Source organism: Macaca nemestrina, chromosome 18, assembly GCF_043159975.1.
Source record: "Macaca nemestrina isolate mMacNem1 chromosome 18, mMacNem.hap1, whole genome shotgun sequence".
Lineage (NCBI taxonomy): Eukaryota > Metazoa > Chordata > Mammalia > Primates > Cercopithecidae > Macaca > Macaca nemestrina.
Genome location: NC_092142.1, coordinates 9,219,080 through 9,239,004, shown reverse-complemented (window position 1 = coordinate 9,239,004; position 19,925 = coordinate 9,219,080). Strand labels below are relative to the sequence as shown.

Sequence of the window (19,925 nt, the reverse complement as noted above, 5' to 3'; positions counted from 1 at the left end):
GGCACAGCCCATTGGTTACAGGATTGAGGCCGGCAAACAGCTGATAAGGGGCACACAGCTGATGTCGGGTTCAAATCCTGGTCCATCCGTCCCGAGGACTAGCGGTGAGTCCAGATTGCATTTTCCAAAAAGCATAAGTTTCCTTCTCTTAAGAGTTCTTCAGCCCCGTCTCATCTTTCCAAGCATCAGAGCTCTTGAAGAGCTGGTTAGGGCCTCCCTCTCATCCCTCCAGGGCACCTAGAATAGGGTCCAGCCCCCGTGAGGACGCAGGCGGTCCTTAGCCAGCCCTTGGCGCCGACCCTGGGTAGTCGATAGCTCCAACTGGGAACAGCACGGACTCTGAGTCGGCTGCCACCAGCCCGCCGGGCGCCACTTACCTGCCGCGGGGCGGTGAGGGTCCCATCCACGTCGAAGAGGCAGAGCGCTGGGCCAGGCGCTGCCATGTCCCCAGCGTCTAACCGCACCTCGCAAGACACGTTGGCATCAGGAACTCGGCCCGGAACTTCCGAGTTCGGCCCCCGAGCCGCAGGGCACGTCGGGAAGAGGAGGAGACTCCGTTCCCACAACGCCTGGGACTAGCGCCAGCCACGATTCCTGGACCGCAAATCCCAGGGTGCAACGCGGATCAAGCCCGCCTTGTACATTCGAGCATGCGCTCTTAGAGGTTCCGGGGGCCGGTGGGATTTACTTCCGGCAGCAGGCTGTGGAGCCATGGTAAGGAGGCTGGTGGCGATCCTTGAGGGGGTGATGCTCTTTGGGGGTCGGTCGGGGTCAGAGCTGGGGCAGGCAGGCACGACGCCTGAGTTTCGGACCTGAAGAATCCGTGGGAGGAAGCTCTGGCGTGGGTTACCATTCGCCATTCCCGGGCTTTCTCTGCCCTCCTTGCGTCACGTGCTCACAGTAGTAATAGCTAAAACTCGCCGAGCTCTCACAGCGCATCAGGTACTAAGTTGAGGGCTTTGAAACCATCTTCTCGTTCACTGTGTTCTGAGTCCCCATTTTGAAAGCCGAAGAAACCGAAGCTCAGGGGTGTGGAGTGATTTGCTCAAGAATCCACAGGTAGTGACTGATGGAGCCAGAATTGGAACCAGAGCTTTTACTGCTTCACTACCCACCTAATAATATGTTTGTGCTACGTGTTGGGGCCTCCCTGCCTCGCTCCTCCTCCTCCTCGTTGTTTCCCCTTCCCCTGACTAGGTTAAGGGAAAGCAGCAGTTCCCTCCAGCACCCAAGATAACGTAAACAGAATTAGAAAGTTTGTTGGGATAACTATCTCACAGATTTGTTGCTTGAGTTCCCCACTAAGACATTGATTATTCAGTTTCCTGCTTGGGGAAATGTTCACACCCCCTTGTGGATCCATTGTCCAGCCCAGAGTTGGGACTCCCTAGATATGTTTTGAATTATTGATGGCCGCACCTCCTTTCTTGTATTTCTTTGGAATTGCCTGATGGAAGGAGGACTCTGCTGCACTCACTGACTGTGTATTCTTTGGTAAATATCTTACCCTCTCTGGGCTTAGTTTCCCTAGTGGTAAAGTGGAAATAGTGATAACTATCTTAGATAGCTGTTGTGATGCCCACATGAGATAACATCTGGCTTTACCCTTCCCTCCTCTGGCAATAATGGTGACCTTGCAGGATTGGCAGAAGCCTTGGAGTATGGTGCTTTGCAGATGTTCACCGTGTGATTAATGTGGTTGAATTCCATGAGAGAAATCGTCTACTGTCTCCCTTTCAGGCTGCCCTTCTCCGAGTTGTGCCTAGATTTCGGGGAAAAGCTGCGTGGGAAAGGCCTCTCCATGGGCTGTGGTGCTGCAGTGGGCAGGAGGATCCTAAGAGGTGGGTGGGGAGCAGGTCACCCACCTCGAAGGAGAAACCACCAAACCAAGAGACTGAGAAATTTTGGATGTTTTACCGTTTTGATGCCATCAGAATCTTTGGGTTCCTGTCTCGACTGAAGTTGGCACAGACTGCCCTGACAGTGGTAGTTTTGCCACCAGCCTGTTACTGGTATTCCCAGGGCCTCCTGACTTTCAACACCGTGTGCCTGATGAGTGGGATATCGGGCTTTGCCCTGACCATGCTGTGCTGGATGAGCTATTTCTTTCGGAGACTGGTTGGTATCCTGTATCTGAATGAGTCTGGCACCATGCTGCGGGTGGCCCATCTGAGCTTCTGGGGCTGGCGGCAGGACACATACTGTCCCCTGGCAGATGTGATTCCCCTGACGGAAACCAAGGACCAGCCTCAGGAGATGTTCATGCGTATCCAGCGGTACAGCGGGAAACAGACCTTCTACGTCACCCTGCGCTATGGACACATCCTGGACAGAGAGCGTTTCACGCAGGTGTTTGGGAGACATCAGATGTTCAAGTAAACAACTGGGGCCTGGACCTCTGGGTAACCCTGGGTCACCTGGATTGACAGGAAGGCTGAGGGTGTGGGCACAGCTGAAGAAAGGGGATTGGGTACTTGGAGACTTTGCCTGGGCCCCTGGGAACATGTGTTTTGTGATGAAGAAATTCACAAGGCAAGAGCTGGTGTCCAGGTTTAGGAAAAAGGCTCTAAGCAAGTTCTTACAGCACTCGTTTGTGACATTCAGTCAGATAATGGCCAGAAGTTTTTGTTAAGAGCCAGTTCTTAGAAGAACCTATGCCAGGGTCACCTAGACAGTCCATTGGTGTGAAATTGAAAGGCAAAGAGGTGTGGTGGGGGAGCATAGGATTTGGAGTCAGAAGTCTCAGTTCTGTCACTTGTCCTGGGGTGGGTTATTGAGTCTCTTTGAACCTTGGTTTTCACATCTGTAAAATGGAAAGCCCTGCTTGTTTCGTGGGATGGATGTGGGAATAAATGTCAAACGTGTGGCAGACTCAGCAGCCTAGAGCAGATAGCATTAAGCATTTGGTCAGAGGTTTTGGCACGGAGAAAGGCTTCGAGCAGTCAGCAGGGACTTCCAGAGCCCTGTGCTGTGCCCCTCACACATCCAGCAGCAGAAAGGTCTGCCAGGATGTTAACTACACATCGATGAGCAGCGATGTCGTCCAAGTGAGCACGAAACCCCATTTGAGATTTGTTCACCACCCTGAGATCTAGAGGCTCTTGCTTTGGATGGCCCTGCAGTGTAATAAAGCCTAATGGACCATATGCTGGTACGTTGTTTTATAAACTAAAGCCAGTTATATGCATTGCCCTGCATAATTAATAATACATGTTCATTATGCAATTTGTAACACAGTAAAGAGGAAGGAAGGCATGATCTTTATTATTTTGCCACTCGAAAGTCAATAAGAATGTTTTATTGCCGGGGGCGGTGGCTCACACCTGTAATCCCAGCACTTTGGGAGGCTGAGGCAGGTGGATCACAAGGTCAGGAGATCGAGACCATCCTGGCTAATGGTGAAACCCCGTCTCCACTAAAAAATACAAAAAAAAATTAGCCGAGTGTAGTGGCAGGCACCTGTAGTCCCAGCTACTCGGGAGGCTGAGGCCGGAGAATGGCATGAACCTGGGAGGCGGAGCTTGCAATGAGCCGAGATCGCGCCACTGCACTTCATCCTGGGCGACAGAGCGAGACTCCCTCTCAAAACAAAACAAAACAAAAAATAATAATGTTTTATTGTGTAGCCTTCCATTTTTCTTTTTTTTTTTTTTTTTTTGTGAATTTGTTTTTATTGGGGAACAGGGCACAGGGTGGAAGATGTCACCTTGGGCTATGGTGTGTCCCACCTCCCAGAGAATGTCCATTTGCATTCTAATCTTCCTGGGATGCTTTATGGAACTTTTTCTTCTTCTTGGAGCTGCTCTTGCCAGCTGCCTCTTCAGGCCCACTGCTGACTGGCTCCTCTTTGGAGAATTTCCTCTTTTTCTTGGAGCCACGCCTTCCATTTTTCTTAACCGTACCAAGATACACCTAACAAATTTATCCTTTTACTCATATTTAAGAGTGTAATTCAGGGACATTAAGTATATTAACAGTGTTGTACAGGCTGGGCGCAGTGCCTCAAGCCTGTAATGCCAGCACTTTGGGAGGCTGAGGCGTGTGGATCACTTGAAGTCAAGAGTTCAAGACCAGTCTGGCCAACATGGCGAAACCCTGTCTCTACTAAAAGTACAAAAATTACCTGGGCATGGTGGTGGGCACTTGTATTCCCAGCGACTAGAGAAGCTTGAACCCGGGAGGCAGAGGTTGCAGTGAACTGAGATCACGCCACTGCATTCCAGCCTGGGCGACAGAGCAAGACTATCTCAAAAACAAACAGAACAGAACATGTTGTACAACCGTCACCACCATCCATTTCCAGAATGTTGTCATTAACCCAAATAGAACTAAGATACCTATTGAACAATAATTTCCTTCTTTTTCCAGCCCTTGGCCACCACTAATCTGCTTTCTGTCCCTCTGGATCCGCCTATTCTGGATATTTCATATAAATGGAATCATATAATATGTGACCTTTTGTATCTGGCCTTTTTTTTGAGATGGAATCTCCCTATGTTTCCCAGACTCGAGAGCGGTGGCGCAATCTCTGCTCACTGCAACCTCCGCCTCCCCGGTTCAAATGATTCTCCTGCCTCAGCCTCCCAAGTAGCTGGGATCATAAGTGCCTGACACCACGCCTGGCTAATTTTTGTATTTTTAGTAGAGATGGGGGTTTCACCATGTTGGCCAGGCTGGTCTCAAATTCCTGACCTCAAGTGATCCCACCCACCTCGGCCTCCCACAGTGCTGGGATTATAGGCGTGAGCCAGCACAGCTGGCCTGTATCTGGCTTCTTTGACTTGGTGTAGTGTTTTCAAGGTGCATCCATGTTGTAGCGCGTGTCATTGCTATTTCTTTTTTATGGTTAAATACATTGATGGGTGCAGTGTATATTGTCTGTATATACCACATTTTGTTTGTCCATTCATCTGTTGGACGTTTGAGTTGTCGTCACCTTTTGACTGTTAATGAATGAACATTTGGCTATGGCTATGAACACTGGTATACAAGAATCTGTTCGAGTCCCTGCTTTCAGTTGTTTTGGGTACGTACTGAGAAGTGGATTTACTGGATCCTGTGGTAATTCTGTTTATTTTTGAGGACCTGCCACTTTTCCACAGCGGCTGTACCATTTTCTACGCTCACCAGCAATGGACAAGGGTTCCTGTTTCTCAACATTCTTGTCAACAGTGGTTATTTTTCCTTTTTTTTTTTTTTTAATTTGAGATGGAGTCTCGCTCTGTCACCTAGGCTGGGTTGCAGTGGTGCGATCTTGGCTTACTGCAGACTCCGCCTCTCAGGTTCAAGCGATTCTCCTGCGTCAGCCTCCCGAGTAGCTGGGATTACAGACACCCACCACCACACCCAGCTAATTTTTCTCTTTTTAGAAGAGACGTGGTTTTGCCATGTTGGCCAGTCTGGTCCCGAACTCCTGAACTCAAGGGATCCACCTACCTCGGCCTCCTAAAGTGCTGGGATTACAGGTATGAGCCACCGTGCCCGGCCTTCACTTCGATGCTTCTATCCTGTGCTTCCATCCTTGCTTTACTGGAGTCCATTTTCGCAGCTGTCAAAGTGATGCTTAAAAACAGAATCACATCACTCTGCTGTGAAAGCTGATGGCCTAATCCACCCTCCCCTTTCCTCCCTCATCCGCAACTCTGTGGAGATCATTCCCCCAGGTCACGATTGCCTTGCTCTTCTCCAGTCATCAAGAATATTCCAGCCTTAAGGCCTTTGCATTGACAGTTTCCTCTGCCTGGAAGGCTTTCTCCCTAGATACCTGCAAAGAGAACTAACCGCCTCCCCTTCAGTGTCCTCTCTGTATAACGGAGTTTCACTATTTATGCTCAAGAAGTGTAGTGAATATTCAATTATATACAAGAGAAATGTGCATAGCAGTTACACGTGGCTATTCATTCCTTCTGTACCTTGCCTTCACCTGCCTATCAGTTCTTCAGTGATTGTGACTCCCTTCCCCATGAAGACATAAAGCCTGTGGCTAAAAAATGTCTTAAGAAGTCATAATGATTTGACCTTAACCTCATTAAAACCAAAAATTCTCTCTTTGTTGGGTTGTAAGTAATGACCTGAGTGAACTTCGCCCTGGGATATTCTGATTATGTCTGGGGTGGGTCCCCAGGATCTGTCTTTTTGACCGTCTTGAAGCCAATTCTGAGCTTCAGGCAGGCTGGGAATTTCTGAAATAGACTACTAGAACAGAAGACACCAGAGTGACACATGGTTCTGTGGACTTTGTGTTCCTGGGCCAATTTTCTGCCCAAAGAATAGGTTCTTAACACTGGCTTTATGTGTAGAATCTCCTGGAGAGTGTTTTTAAAACCCCATTGTCAAAGCCCATGACCAGGCATTTTTATTTTCAGGGTTCCCTGGGTGATTCTAACGTGATTGACCATCGCTGCCCTTGAAGTATCACCACTCTGTTAAGTCTGCAAGGGGCTTGTCCTGGGAGGTGAGACCACAGATTCTCACCCATGCAGGCATTCAATGTGTGGTCTGCTCACGCAGTACCAGCAGAGGGCACACAGAGCAAATGCATTATTCTAACCCTTTATCCCTAAGCTGAAATCACAGATCTCCACCAGACAGCAGGAAATGTGTTACGGCTTCCGTCCTGCACCAGTAGGGTAGTACCTGAGAGCTGCCCCCAAAAAACCAAAGTCAACAACAAAAGCAATAAAAGGCCAGGCACAGTGGCTCACATCTGTAATCCCAACTCTTTGGGCGGCCAAGGCGGACAGATTGCTTGAAACCAGAAGTTCGAGACCAGCTTGGGCAACATGGTGAAACCCCATTTCTACTAAAAATGTGAAAAATTAGCTGGGTGTAGGGTACATGCCTGTAGTCCGAGCTACTGGGGAGGCTGAGGTGAGAGGATCACTTGAGCCCGAGGGGCAGAGGTTGCAGTGAGCTGAGACTGCGCCACTGCACTGCAGCTTGGGTGACAGAGCGGGATCCTGTCTCAAAAAACAAACAAAAAAAAAATTTAAGTGTGCCCAGCGCTTGTTGAATCTGGTACAACCTGGGCATCTGTTTGTTTATGCTTCCCAGGTTATTCCACGGTACCCAAGCTTCGAGAATCACCCATAGCCATGCAATAGAAGGCAAAGCAGCTTCTCAGAAAATGGGAGTTGTCTTTAGATTTGCATGGTGGATATATTGGCAGTTCCCCCCTTTAACAACAATTCTAAACATGATTGTCTTAGTTCACTTGGGCTGCTCTAACAAAAATACCATAGGCTGGATGGCTGAAGCAACATTTGTTTTTCACAGTTCTGGAGGCTGAAAATCCAAGATTAATGCGTCAGCGGGTTCACTGTCTAGGAGGACCTGTTTCCTGATTCATAGACAGGCTTGTTCTTGCTGTGGTCTCACATGGCAAAAGAGGTGAGGGAGCTCTCTGAAATTCTTTTATAGGGCACTAATCCCATTCGTGAAGGATCCACCCTCATGACCTAATCAGCTTCCAAAGTTCCCACCTCCAGATATCATCACATTGGAAATTAGGTTTCAACATATGAATTTGGGGGTGACATAAACATTCAGAATATAGCAAAAATCTAACAGAAATACTGAAGTATACATATAAGGATGTTCACTGAAATATTTCCAACAGCAAAAATACTAGTCCGGGCGTGATGGCTCATGCCAGTAATCCCAGCACTTTGGGAAGCTGAAGTGGCAGGATTGCTTGAGGCCAGGAGTTCAAAACCAGCCTGGTCAACATCGTGAAATCCTGTCTCTACAAAAGAAAAATTAAAAAATTAACTGGATATGGTGGTGCATGCCTGTAGTCCTAGCTACTTGGGAGGCTGAGGCAGGAGGATTGTTTGAGCCCAGAAGTTCAAGGCTGCAGTGAGCCATGACCGTGCCACTGCACTCTAGCCTGGGTGACAGAGTGAGACCCTGTCTCAATAAATAAATAAATAAATAAATAGAAAAGAAAAGTAAAGTGGGAATAATCTAAGTTTCCGTTAGTAGGCCACATGGTTAAGTAAATGTTGGTAGATTCGTATTGTAGTATACATGCAGCCTTTAAAAAGAATGAGATTGTGCTATATCTGTGGAAAAGACCACGAGATAGGTAGGTAAAAAAATAAATAAATAAAAAGCAAGTCACAGAACAGTGTAGTTCTGTGTGATCTTATTTGTGTTTTTAAAAAGTACACGTTGGCTGGGCGCAATGGCTCAACGCCTGTAATCCCAGCACTTTGGGAGGCTGAGGCAGGCGGATCACTTGAGATCAGGAGTTCAAGACCAGCCTGGTCAATGTGGTGAAATCCCATTTCTACTCAAAATACAAAAATTAGCTGGGGGTGGTGGCAGATGCCTGTAATCTCAGCTACTCAGGAGGCTGAGGCAGGAGAACTGCTTGAACCCAGGAGACAGAGATTGCAGTGAGCACAGATTGCAACATGGCACTCCAACCTGGTGGGCTACAGTGCGAGACTCCATCTCAAATACATACATACATACATACATACATACATTGCAAATTGTGAAGAGTGGTTACCCCTGGGAGAGCATTGGCAGTCAGAGGGGCAGATGAGACAGTAAGTATTTCACTTTCAACATTAACCTTCTAGTAGTAAGTGTTTAAAAATTTTATAATGGGCACGTCATTCATCCTAACAAATGAAGAAAAATGCTATAATAAACAGTCTCTTCTTCCGTTCCCTCCTCCTCCCACCGGCTTTCTAGGCAAAGGAAAGTTTCTCAACCATGAATTCCAGTTCTGGACTCGGAAGCTGAGTAGATGGAAGGAAACATGCAGTCTTTGAAAACTCGGTTAAAGCATCTGTGATGTAACCATGTTTGTCCCTTGTCAAGTGGCTTTCCTTCCTGTCTGGATTTTGCCCCGTCTCCCTGCCATGCTGTGGCCATGTAAATAATTTAGATGCATAGGATTGTCTGTAGCATGCCAGTTTTACATTTTTTTGTTTTTCAAGATGGAGTCTCGCTCTGTCGCCCAGGCTGGAGTGCAGAGGTGTGATCTTGGCTCCCTGAAACCTCTGCCTCCTGGGGATCAAGCCATTTCCTGCCTCAGCCTCCAGAGTAGCTGGGGTTACAGGCAGCCACTACCACGCCGGCTAATTTTTGTATTTTTAGTGGAGACGAGGTTTCACCATGTTGGCCAGGCTGGTTTTGGACTCCTGACCTCATGATCCACCTGCCTTAGCCTCCCAAAGTTCTGGGATTACAGGCCTGAGTCACTGGGCCTGGCCTGTTTTTTTCTTTTTTTTTTTCTTTTTTTTTTTTTTTTAAGATGGAGCCTCGCTCTGTCACCCAGTCTGCAGTGCAGTGGTGCAATCTCGGCTCCCTGCAACCTCTGCCTCCTGGTTTCAAGTGATTCTCTTGCCTCAGCCTCCTGAGTAGCTGGGATTACAGACACGTGCCACCACACTCAGCTAATTTTTGTATTTTTAGGAGAGACGGGTTTCACCATGTTGGCCAGGATGGTTTCAAACTCCTGGCCTCAAGTGATCCGCCCACCTTGGCCTCCCAAAGGGTGGGGATTACAGGCATGAGCCACTGCGCCCGGCCACATGTCAGTTTTCATATGGCCACCATCCACACGTGAAGTCTGCACCAACTGGGGACCTGGTGACGATGCTCCCAGTGTGCACGTGGGAAGCACAGCCCATTGGTAGCTGTTGTCCTCCTTCCTATGCTGGTTACCAAAAATGAGACTTACCTTGTCACAGGGCCAGGTGTCTATGGCGTCCTCCACCCCATCATTCCACAGCCGTGTTTAATGCACTCCCCAATGCAGATCTGGTGGGCTGAGCAGCTTGCAGGGGGCAGCCTGGATGAATTGCCCGAAGAACTAGAGTTGGGAGCTTGCTTTATGTTGTTGCTTTATGACTGCAAGACTCGTGAGTTCCTAAATAGAAAGCAACAGGGTCCCTTTGAACTCCAGGCAGAGTCCAACTTTTAATGGCCTTGTTTTGATCCTGCGCTGTTCAACTGTAAAATCTTGCCTGATTAGAGTCCATCAGGCAAGGCCGATACCATCTGGCCATGTTTATACCAACTCTAAGGACAAAAACATTCATTTTACTGACGAACAGTTGAAATTCACTCTCAGATTCAGATGGGCTTGCACCTATGGTGTGAAGTAGTTTTAATAGTTATCAGTGGAAAGTTAACTCTGACAGAAATATAATATTGCCTTTTAGAACTATATGTGAGACACGCTCAGCTATTCATGGAGAAGAAGCAGTAAAAGACACCAGCATGTATTAAACGCCTACTGTGTGCCAGGCAGTTATTATGTGATTTCATTGAATCTGCCAGCAACACTTTGAGTTAGAGAACCCCAGACAGGTCATAGAGTGTTTGGGGGAAGCATACAGCTTCTGAAGCAAAACATCTTGCCTGCTTGGATTCCAGCCCTGCCAATTCCCAGCTGTGTAACCTCTTTCTCTGCCTCGGTTTCTTCCTCTGTGAAGTGAAGATAGTAACACCACCTATCCAGGATTGCTGGGAAGATTAAATGACTTACTACATGAAAAGCACTTAAAATAGTGCTTAGTCCAGGCAAGCACTCAATAAACATTAGCTGGCAATACTCTAATCATTCTTATTTTGCAGAATAAGGTTCAGAGAACTGAAGTAACTTGCCCACGATCACCCGTGTAGAAAACAGTAGTGCTGGGTCGTTCCACTGCCTCCTCAGGGGAAGGACGGAATATAGAAAACAGGCCCCCAGTGGTTCATGCCTGTAATCCCAGCACTTTGGGAGGCTGAGGCAGGTGGATCACCTGAGCTCAGGAGTTCGAGACCGGCCTGTGCAACATGGCGAAACCCCATCTCTACTAGAAATACAAAAATTAGCTGGGTGGGGGTGGTGCATGCCTGTAATCCCAGCCACTGGGGAGACTGAGGCAGGAAAATCACTTGAACCCGGGAGATGGAGGTTGCTGTGAGCCAAGATCATGCCACTGCACTCTAGCCTGGGTGAAAGAACTAGACTCTGTCTCAAAAAAAAAAAAGAGAATGTGAGCTGCGAGTAGGGACCACATCTTGTCCATCTCTGTGTCCCTGTCACATAGCATGTCCTCGATTTACTTAATGAAATGCATGGCCTTACAGTGCTTCCCGATCCAAGGCAGAATTATGCATGTAGAGTGTTTCCCAAGACATCCCTAAGAGGTATATAACAGGCATTTAATACGTACCGGCACCTAATTATTTAACAAAACCATTTCCACCAAAAAAGTCCACATTCATTCCTGTTTCAATTATAAATTTCTTTTATTTAAGAATACTAACACAGGAAACAGATTTAATTCATGGAATTATGCATATGGTCAACAGTTACATTGTGACATGTTAATTTTTTTTTTTATCATTTATTGGCACTGTCAACAGATTACCTGTAAACAAGATCACTTTGTATGCGTAAGTCTGCGATGCTACCTAGCTATGGTTTTCTACCATGAGCTCATATATAGATATAGATAGGTATATAGATACATTAATGCTATGCACAATTTTGCATGGTTACTGAGCGTCAGTAAAAATTATAAAAAAACACCCATTTATAATAAAAGTGAGGATGTACTAAGACTTGCTATTACTGGACCTTGTTTTCTGTAAAAGTGACGCCACTTGCTGGACGGTTACTAAACTCAATGGCACTAATGTATGATGGATTCATTTCCAGACTGTCGGCCACGGAAGCCCTTCTTCATGGCCCCTGCCCTGGACAGCAGCCTGTCCTCCGGGCTCCCCATGTTTTTACCAGCTTCTGCTGAGTTTCTACAATCTTGAGCTGTGCTGAGAATTCTTTTCCTTGAAATTCTTCCAGCTAAACCCCCACCCCCCGAAAGAGGATGTCTCAGGAACTCATTATGCCCTGAGTCAACAAGAACTTGTTGATAAATGGCTTAAAAGTTTTTACAAGAAGTAACTTCCCTTGGTAAGGGGTAAATAATAAATCTGGAATTTTCCAGATAAAACAATTTCATTTCTCTGTCAGTGCCCCACGGGGAGAGAACGAAATATTGGAGCCCCTCTCCCTACCAGCGAGAGCCAATTTTCTGGTTGTGCCCTGGCTTAAAACCCTTTGGACTCCGAGAACCATACTGAATATTTGCACCCAGTGCTAAAGTTTTCAGGAGAAAGCATACTTAAGCCAATAAATGAATAATGGTTTGGTTTGCATTTTGCTTGCTTGTTAAATAAGGCCTTATTGAACCTTGGGATACTGCCTGTGGAATCTGGCTCCCCAGTGAAAGATGTGAAGTCATGAGCTGATATGCCTTTGCGTATGCTGTTCCGTCTCTGCAACACCCTTCCTTGCCTTGTCTGCTTGGTAAACTCTGGCTCATTCTGCAAAACACTGCTCCAGTGACACCTTTTCCTTGAAACCTCCTCTGACCCTTGGATGAATGGTGGTGCTCCCTCCGACTTCCTCATGCTCTTACTCGCACCTCTGTCATAGCCCTTGGTGCCTGCTTGAATTGTTAGTTTATGAGTCTGGTTGTTCCCAGTGGGATGTGAGCCCCCGGGAGCAGGGACAATGTTTTGTCTCATCTTTGTATTCCTGCTGCTCGGTACAGGGCCTGGGATGGTGCAGGTATTTCATGAAAGTTAGGTGAATGAATACATGGTGAATGAATGAATGATGCATAAATGAATATAAAAATGAGTAAAACCTTGCAGAGAGTGGGAGGCATACGTCACCACTTCGCTGGGAGTGCAGGTGACAGAACTGATTAAGAACGACAGATTAGCACTGACTGCAGGAATGCAAAATGAACAAGAACTCACAAATTTGTATATGTTAAACTTGTCATTGCCTTTCATTCCTCAACAAAAATAGGTCGATGACCAAGTCTGCGGAAGACTGGAAGCTAAAAAAAAAAAAAAAAAAAAGGAAAAAACCCTACTTTGAGATCTTTGGACGATTTGTTATTAAAAGAGCAAAGTGCTGAATCAGGAACCTTGATATGCCTATTTCCAAAATAGTCAACCAAGGCACCCGGAGATGAAGAGGCTTCCTTTCGGACAGATAATACAAGCCAGGCTTTCTCAGTCTCCCCACCAAATAATACTTCATTGCTGTCAGGCTATCAAGTTCTCTTTTAGGAGCATTTGAGGTCAAATCAGTTCCCAGAGTGTCTCACCTCCAGCAGAGATACTAGAGACTCAGCCACAGCCCCGTTAAGCATTTCGGTATCATCTGCCTGGTAATCTCCATACTCAGTCATCTCAGGAAAATCTCTAATTTCAGGAGGATCAAGTATAAGGAAACCACGTTGAACCAACAGGCCACTTTTCCATGCGTGGAGCTCTAGCGCCTTTAATTCATGGTGCTTCCCTCAAGCAGAAATCCAGTCCAGCAACGATTCCCTCTGGTGGGACAGCCAAGCTGTTCCTGGGGGTCTGCTCAGAAGCGGTGTGAAAGTGGATGAGCAAAAGACAGCAAGAGCCTCTCAGGCTGAGGGGGCCAAAAGTCAGACCCCAAGGTGCCCTAGGAAACATGATGCAATGGCTCTGCGGCCCCAGACCCTGGGGTGACGGGCCTGTGCTTCAAGCCCTGGGGCTCACGTGTGTCCTTGTGGACACTCAGGCTACAGTTTCCTCCCACCCAGGTCCAGGTCTAGGTTGACATTTAACAGGGAGGAGGGAGTTTGGGGAATGGTGGATGCCAAGTAAGAACCACGGGTAATGCCACCTGGGGATCCTCCAAGGGCAAAGCCCTGTCCAGGGCAGAATTCACAGTTTAGGGGCTCCCCAGGTGCACCGAGAGGAGTGATTCTCATCTTCAGGGGGCCACAGGACCGCTTCCCTTACCCCTGAGCTGAATCCTCTTCTCCCCACTTTACGGCCTTCCTCAGATCTGTCCAGTCCCTCCCTGCACCGTGCTTGGGGTGTGCTCAGAGCTCCAGGGGCTGGGAGAGGAGGTGAGAACGTGTTTGCTTGCATAGGGTGAGGGGGAGCCAGCATCCGTGATCACAGAATATGGCACTTGAGATGCACTGGCACCCAGGAGGCCCAGCTGCCAGTCCCAGGAGCAAATGTAATGCCCTTGACTGGTTTTTGGAAAAATTGCTGGGGTTGGTCAAGGTTGGGCAGAACTCTAGCCAGGACCTCCCATGGCCCTTCCCAAGATGAGTCCAGGGCTCAAGCAGGATCTCTGGGCTTAAACCAATGTGCACCATTGGCTCTGCAGGGAGGAAAATCAACACCAGCCCTTCCCTCCCCCACCTCCCCCAAGACCACCAAAAACATTCCCTCCCCACAAATCACCCTTCACTGTGCATTCACCTCTGATACTTTTAAGTGAAAACATGAATTAGGCAAAACTAATCAATTTGACAACTGTTGAGATCGGGGCTTTCTCACTGTAGTGGAAATGGCTTCTTTACTTGAAGTCTGCTAAGATGTCACTGAAAATATTGAGGAACAGGTGAGCGTGGTGATCCCTGAAGACCAGCGTGGGACGGAAACGAATAGATTTGTCACCGCAGCCCCCCAACACCACACCTGAAAGAAGAGGCAGGAGGTAGGTGAGGAGCATGGTTTCTCAAAGTCGAGTGCTGGGAGAGCTGGGAGGAAAGTGATGCCCGTTGGCGATGCTCATCCATCCATCCATCCATCCATCCATCCATCCATCCATCCATCCATCATCATCCATCGTGGAAGCCCAGGCTTCCATTTATCCTTCCTACCACCCACCGATCCAGCCTTCATTTCCTTTCTCTCTCCCTTCATTCATCTCATCCATCATTCTCTTCTTCCTTTCCTTCCCTCCACCCTCCCTCTCTCCTTTGAGTGCCTGCTTTGCTGCCCCTGGACTAGGTCTGGTGATAGAGAGATCCCAAGATAAAGTCCTTGCCTTCTAGAAAGTCATGGAGGGGTGGGGAAAGAAAATAAGCAGATAAGTTGCAAAAGCACAGGCTGAGTCGGAAGCACATGCGGGGTGCTGAGCTATCACGGAGGAGGAACAGGCTCTGCTTATTTTAAAGGGTGACTTCACCAGTTACAGCTGGTGTCCTATCCTTGTCGAGGTTGTGTATGCTTTTTTTTTTTTTTAAGAGATGGAGTCTCGCTGTGTCACCCAGGTTGGGGTGCAGTGGCACGATCTCGCTCACTGCAACCTGCACCTCCCAGGTTCAAGCAATTCTCCTGCCTCAGTCTCCCAAGTTGCTGGGATTACAGGCGCCTGCCACCATGGCCAACTAATTTTTGTATTTTTAGTAGAGATGAGGTTTTGCCATGTTGGCCAGATTGGTCTCGAACTCCTGACTTCAGCTGATCTGCCCACCTTGGCCTTCCAAAGTGCTGGGATTACAGGCGTGAGCCACTGCACCCAGCCTGTTTATGCCTTTGACACCACGTTTTCTCATTTTTAAAATGGAGGTTGATTATCCCTGCCCTTCCGAGGCTGCTGCAACGATTCCATAAGATGGCACAGGAAGAAGACCTGACAATGTGCCTGACATAGAGTACGTGCTCTGATCTCACCACAGCATCTGCCCTTACCCCTGCCACACTGTCCTCAGTGGCTTCCCATAGCTCCTAGGGTGAAATCTCAAGTGCTAAGCCGGATCTGCAGGCCCATGTGACCCAGGCCTTGCCTCTCCTCCCCCAGCTTCGTCCCCTCCCATCCGTTCACCTTCATGCCCCCTTCTTTCCCTTTTACCACCTCTGTAAGCTCCATCCCACCTCAGGCCATGGCATGCACCCTTCCCTCTGCCCAGAATGCTCTTCCTTACCTTCACCCGGCCAATCCCTGTTCATCAAGACTCAGGGTAAAATGCTACTTCCTCAAGGAAGCCTTCCCTGATTTCCTAGCCTCACCAACTGCTGCAGCTATTTGCTCTCTTAGCCGCGTTTTCCCCTTCCCAGGACTTAAAATTGCAATGGATTGTTTGTGAAATGCCATGTGTAAAGCCACGCCTTCCTGCTAGACTGCATGCTTCCTGAAGGGAGGGGCTCTGATGGTCTTCATCATCACTGTAACTGTCTCTAGTGTCCACTTACAACTAACCACCTCAGCGAACACTTGTTGAATAAATAAATGGATAAAGAAATCCCATTCATGGCCGGGCACGGTGGCTCACGCCTGTAATCCCAGCACTTTGGGAGGCCGAGGCGGGCGGATCACAAGGTCAGGAGATCGAGACCACGGTGAAACCCCGTCTCTACTAAAAATACAAAAAGTTAGCCGGGCGCGGTTGTGGGCGCCTGTAGTCCCAGCTACTCGGGAGGCTGAGGCAGGAGAATGGCGTGAACCCGGGAGGCGGAGCTTGCAGTGAGCCGAGATCGCGCCACTGCACTCCAGCCTGGGCTGGGCGACAGAGCGAGACTCCGTCTCAAAAAAAAAAAAAAAAAAAAAAAAAAAAGAAATCCCATTCATAATGTTCTCTGGAGAAGCAGCATTCAGGCTATTTTCAGACCTGTATACCACCTGCCCCCCACGCAAAATATTGCTGAGTACCTAGCAACATTTTGCAGCTACAGCAGGATATACTGGACGCTGATGAAACTGAGCAGCCACTCCTGGCCCCTTACCTTTGTTTCTGGCAGTTAAAATGAGCTTATTCCGTACGGAATCATCAGGAGTATCGAAGGAGCAAAAGGTGCCTCGTCCTCTCACCCTGCTGATGAACTGGGGGTACCGGGCCTGCAGTGGGGGGAGACAAGGCCAGCATCAAAGCCCATCACCCGTGTACCAGCTGGGCTTAATGGCTGTGCTTCGTCAAAGGCCTTCCATGGTCCAGCCTTGGCCTCTGCATGGACTGGCAGGACCTCCAGGGGGTTAAGAGCTCTGGTGACATTCAGGCCTGGGTTCAAAGCCCAGCTGTTCACATCTGTGTTGTGTCGAGGGAAAAAAAAACACCAACAACAATAATGAAGCCCAGCGTTGTCTCTTTCTCACTGCATAACCTTGGGCGACTCAAGTACCTCTGTTTCCCCTGCTGTAAACTGAAGGATTTAAATGCTGTTGATCGTGCAGTGGCACGATCTCGGCTCACTGCAACCTCCACCTCCCGGGTCCGAAGATTCTTGTGCCTCAGCCTCCTGAGTAGCTGGGATTACAGGCACCTGCCACTACCTCTGGCTGATTTTTTTTTTTTAGTAGAGACGGGGTTTCACAATGTTGGCCAGGCTGGTCTCGAACTCCTGATCTCAAGTGATCTACCTGCCTTGGCCTCCCAAAGTGCTGGGATTACAGGCGTGAGCCACTGCGCCCAGCTCAATGACTGGTATCTTTATAAAAAGAAGACAATTTGGAGACAGACACAGGCACAGTGGGGAGAAAGCCAAGTGATCCCGGAAGCAGAGTGAAGCCTCCATAGGTCAAGGATCATGAAGGATTCCTGGCAGCCATGAGAAGGTGGAGAGGGGCATGGATCAGATTCTTCCCCAGAGCCTCCAGAAGGAGCCAACTCTGCTGAAACCTTGATTTCAGACCCTGCCCTCCGAACTGTGAGAGCATAAATTCTTGTTTTAACCCACGCAGTTTGTGGTGATTTCTTATAGCAGACAAGGAGGCAAATGCAGATGCCTAGTCTGGAGGACCTTGATTTCACCTTACTCTCCACTGTCCATGTGAAGGACAGCAAACAAGGGCTTGGAAAACCCCAAATAATTTCAGGGTACTGGGGGCTGAGTTGGGGGAGCAAGTCTTATTTCACAGCAGCTCCTTAGTAGAAACTGGAGACACGGTCCTGTTCTAGGGGTGACAGGGCCAGGCACTGTGTTAGACACATACACAATTTTTTTCTTTCTTTTTGTGGAGGACGGGGTCTCACTATGTTGCCCAGGCTGGTCTTGAACTCAGTAGGGCTGAAGGCAATCCTCCTGCTTTTGCCCCCCTAAGTGCTGGGGTTACAGGCATGAACCCCTGTGCCTGGTAGTGGGCACACCCTTGAATCCCCTGCCAGTGAAGAAGGGCCCACTTTGGTCTACACAGATGAGGAAACTGAGGCTCAGAAGTCCTTCCAGCACTTATTCTAGCATGTGCCCTGCACTTGTCGATTGCTGGGGAGCCGGCAGTTTGAACACACCCCTCCCTCTCCCATCACAGTGTGGCCCTGGGGAGGTTCAGAATAATGTCTCTTCCATTTAGACACCCCTTCAGGCCTGTGTGCCACACTGACACACACACACATCCACACACCTCCTTGCGGTTAGGAGTGACCACGTGACCAGCTCTTTGTCAAGTGTTGGAGGTGTTATGTGAGATTTCTGGGAAGGCTGCTAAAGACAAGAAGGGGGCCACTCTGTCCTTCCCTTCTTTTTCCTTCCTATTGCCTGGAATTGAGATGTGATGGCTGGAGCTCCAGGAGCCATTTTGGCCCATGATGAAACCTTGAGGGTGGAGAGTAATCCAGTCCCAGCAGTGGATAGCAGTGCTGATGAGTGGTAAGTATGCAACAGGTTGCACAGAGGAGGGAATAATGAACACATCAGAGGGGGTGAGAGAAGGAGTGCTTGGGGGCTTCATAAAGGGGGGATGTCTGAATTTGGTGTCAAAAGATAACCAGGGCCGGGCGCAGTGGCCCATTCTTGTAATCCCAACACTTTGGGAGGCTGAGGCGAGCAGATTACCTGAGGTCAGGAGTTTGAGACCAGCCTGGCCAACATGGTGAAACCCCATCTCTACTCAAAATACAACAAAATTAGGGCATAATGGCACATGCCTGTAATCCCAGCTACTCGGGAGGTTGAGGCCAGAGAATCTCTTGAACCCAGGAGGCGGCGGTTGCAGTGAGCTGAGATTGCTCCACTGCACTCCAGCCTGGGTGACAGAACAAGACTTGGTCTTGAAAAATAAATTAAAAAACAAATAAATTAAATAAATAAAAAAGATAACCAGTGCCGGCAGGCGCTGCCCAGCACTTTGGGAGGCTGAGGTGGGAGGATTGCTTGAGGCCAGGAGTTCAAGGCCAGACTGGCCAACATAGCTAGACCATGTCTCAATATTAAAAAAATCAAAAAAACAAAACTAGGAGTTCAGGAACGGGTTGGAATGGGATGGAGGGATGGAGAGGCATTCCCTGCAGAGGACACAGCACGTGCAAAGCCCCGGAGGCTAGGAGCAGCACAGCCCATTGTGAATTGCTGGAACAGCAGGTGCAACGCCATGCTGAAGAGCTCCAGTGTTGCCCTGGAGGCTGCAGGGAGCCGTGGGTGGTGGGGGCTAGGCAGGGGAGGGGGTGGTACCTGGAGGTCCAGCAATCCCGTGAGCAGGACCTTCCCGGCATGGGCTGCGTTATTTAGCAGGTCCTCCCGCTTGATGATGTTGATGACCTCAGCCAGCAGTAGGTTCTTGGACGGGTCCCCCAGCCAGGTGTTGAAGATCCGGTAAGGCTGGAACGAGGAAGGGGTGTTGGAAGGGTTCATGCATATGCACACCCTGCAGGGGTCACTTCCCCCAGGCACCCCTCCTCCTCTCTCGAACAGGAGAGAAACTAACCTAGTGGGCGTCTGCCAGAGGCTAGCGGGAGAACACACCCAATCTCACGGAATTCTTCCAACAGCAGCCCTGCAGGTAGGAACTGCTAAGGGGAGATCAAATCGTCCCATGCCCTGGGAAATCCCTCAGTCCCAGGAAACCAAGACAGTTGGTTCCTTAACTCCTATAACCCTCATTTTATAGAGGAGGAAGCAGAGGTTCTGGGAGGCTAAGTGATTTGTCCGAGGCAAATGTGACTTATAGGTGGAGTTGGGACTGGACTGCCGGCAGTGACCCTCAAAGATCACCCACTTGGCCCCTCCATGAACGATTCAGGGTGGCCATGTAGCCAACCAAAACACCCTTCCCAGCGTCCCTTATGGCTAGAAGTGGCCACGTGACTGGGTTTTAGTCAAGTATTGGAAATAGACGTGTTATGTGAGATTTCTAGGAAGGCTGCTAAAGAAAGAAGGGGGCCACTTTGTCCTTCCCTTCCTTTACTTTC

General features: G+C 48.7%; 3 protein-coding genes across 11 annotated transcripts in view; 1 reads left to right on the top strand and 2 right to left on the bottom strand.

The window, feature by feature from the left end:
- LOC105467799 (phosphomannomutase 2) overlaps nt 1-10,232 on the bottom strand; it is a 45,399-nt gene extending 35,167 nt beyond the window's left edge. Inside the window, exon 1 of one of the 4 annotated variants that reach the window (XM_011717523.3) lies at nt 9,698-10,232. Coding sequence is in view for 2 of the 4 variants with exons in the window: in XM_011717519.2 (XP_011715821.1) it covers nt 378-443 (66 nt within the window). In the remaining 2 variants the exon portion in view is untranslated. Of the gene's footprint in view, nt 1-377; nt 530-9,697 lie in introns of those variants that run through there. The other 3 variants (XM_011717521.2, XM_011717519.2, XM_011717518.2) reach the window with 3 other exon arrangements.
- On the top strand, nt 587-3,146 carry LOC105467798 (transmembrane protein 186). Its single transcript, XM_011717517.2, has 2 exons — nt 587-714; nt 1,741-3,146. The coding sequence occupies exons 1-2, from the start codon at nt 712-714 to the stop codon at nt 2,377-2,379; spliced, it is 642 nt and encodes a 213-aa protein (XP_011715819.2). The 5' UTR covers nt 587-711; the 3' UTR covers nt 2,380-3,146.
- Nucleotides 10,233-14,275: 4,043 nt separating the features above from the next.
- LOC105467801 (4-aminobutyrate aminotransferase) overlaps nt 14,276-19,925 on the bottom strand; it is a 102,701-nt gene continuing 97,051 nt past the window's right edge. For 5 of the 6 annotated variants that reach the window (XM_071084104.1, XM_071084100.1, XM_071084102.1 and 2 more), the window contains exons 14-16: nt 19,189-19,335; nt 16,531-16,642; nt 14,276-14,499 (exon numbers count right to left, since the gene is read on the bottom strand). In XM_071084104.1, coding sequence (XP_070940205.1) covers nt 14,378-14,499; nt 16,531-16,642; nt 19,189-19,335 — 381 coding nt within the window. In that variant the 3' untranslated portion in view covers nt 14,276-14,377. The remainder of the gene's footprint in view (nt 14,500-16,530; nt 16,643-19,188; nt 19,336-19,925) is intronic. The other variant, XM_071084103.1, reaches the window with a different exon arrangement.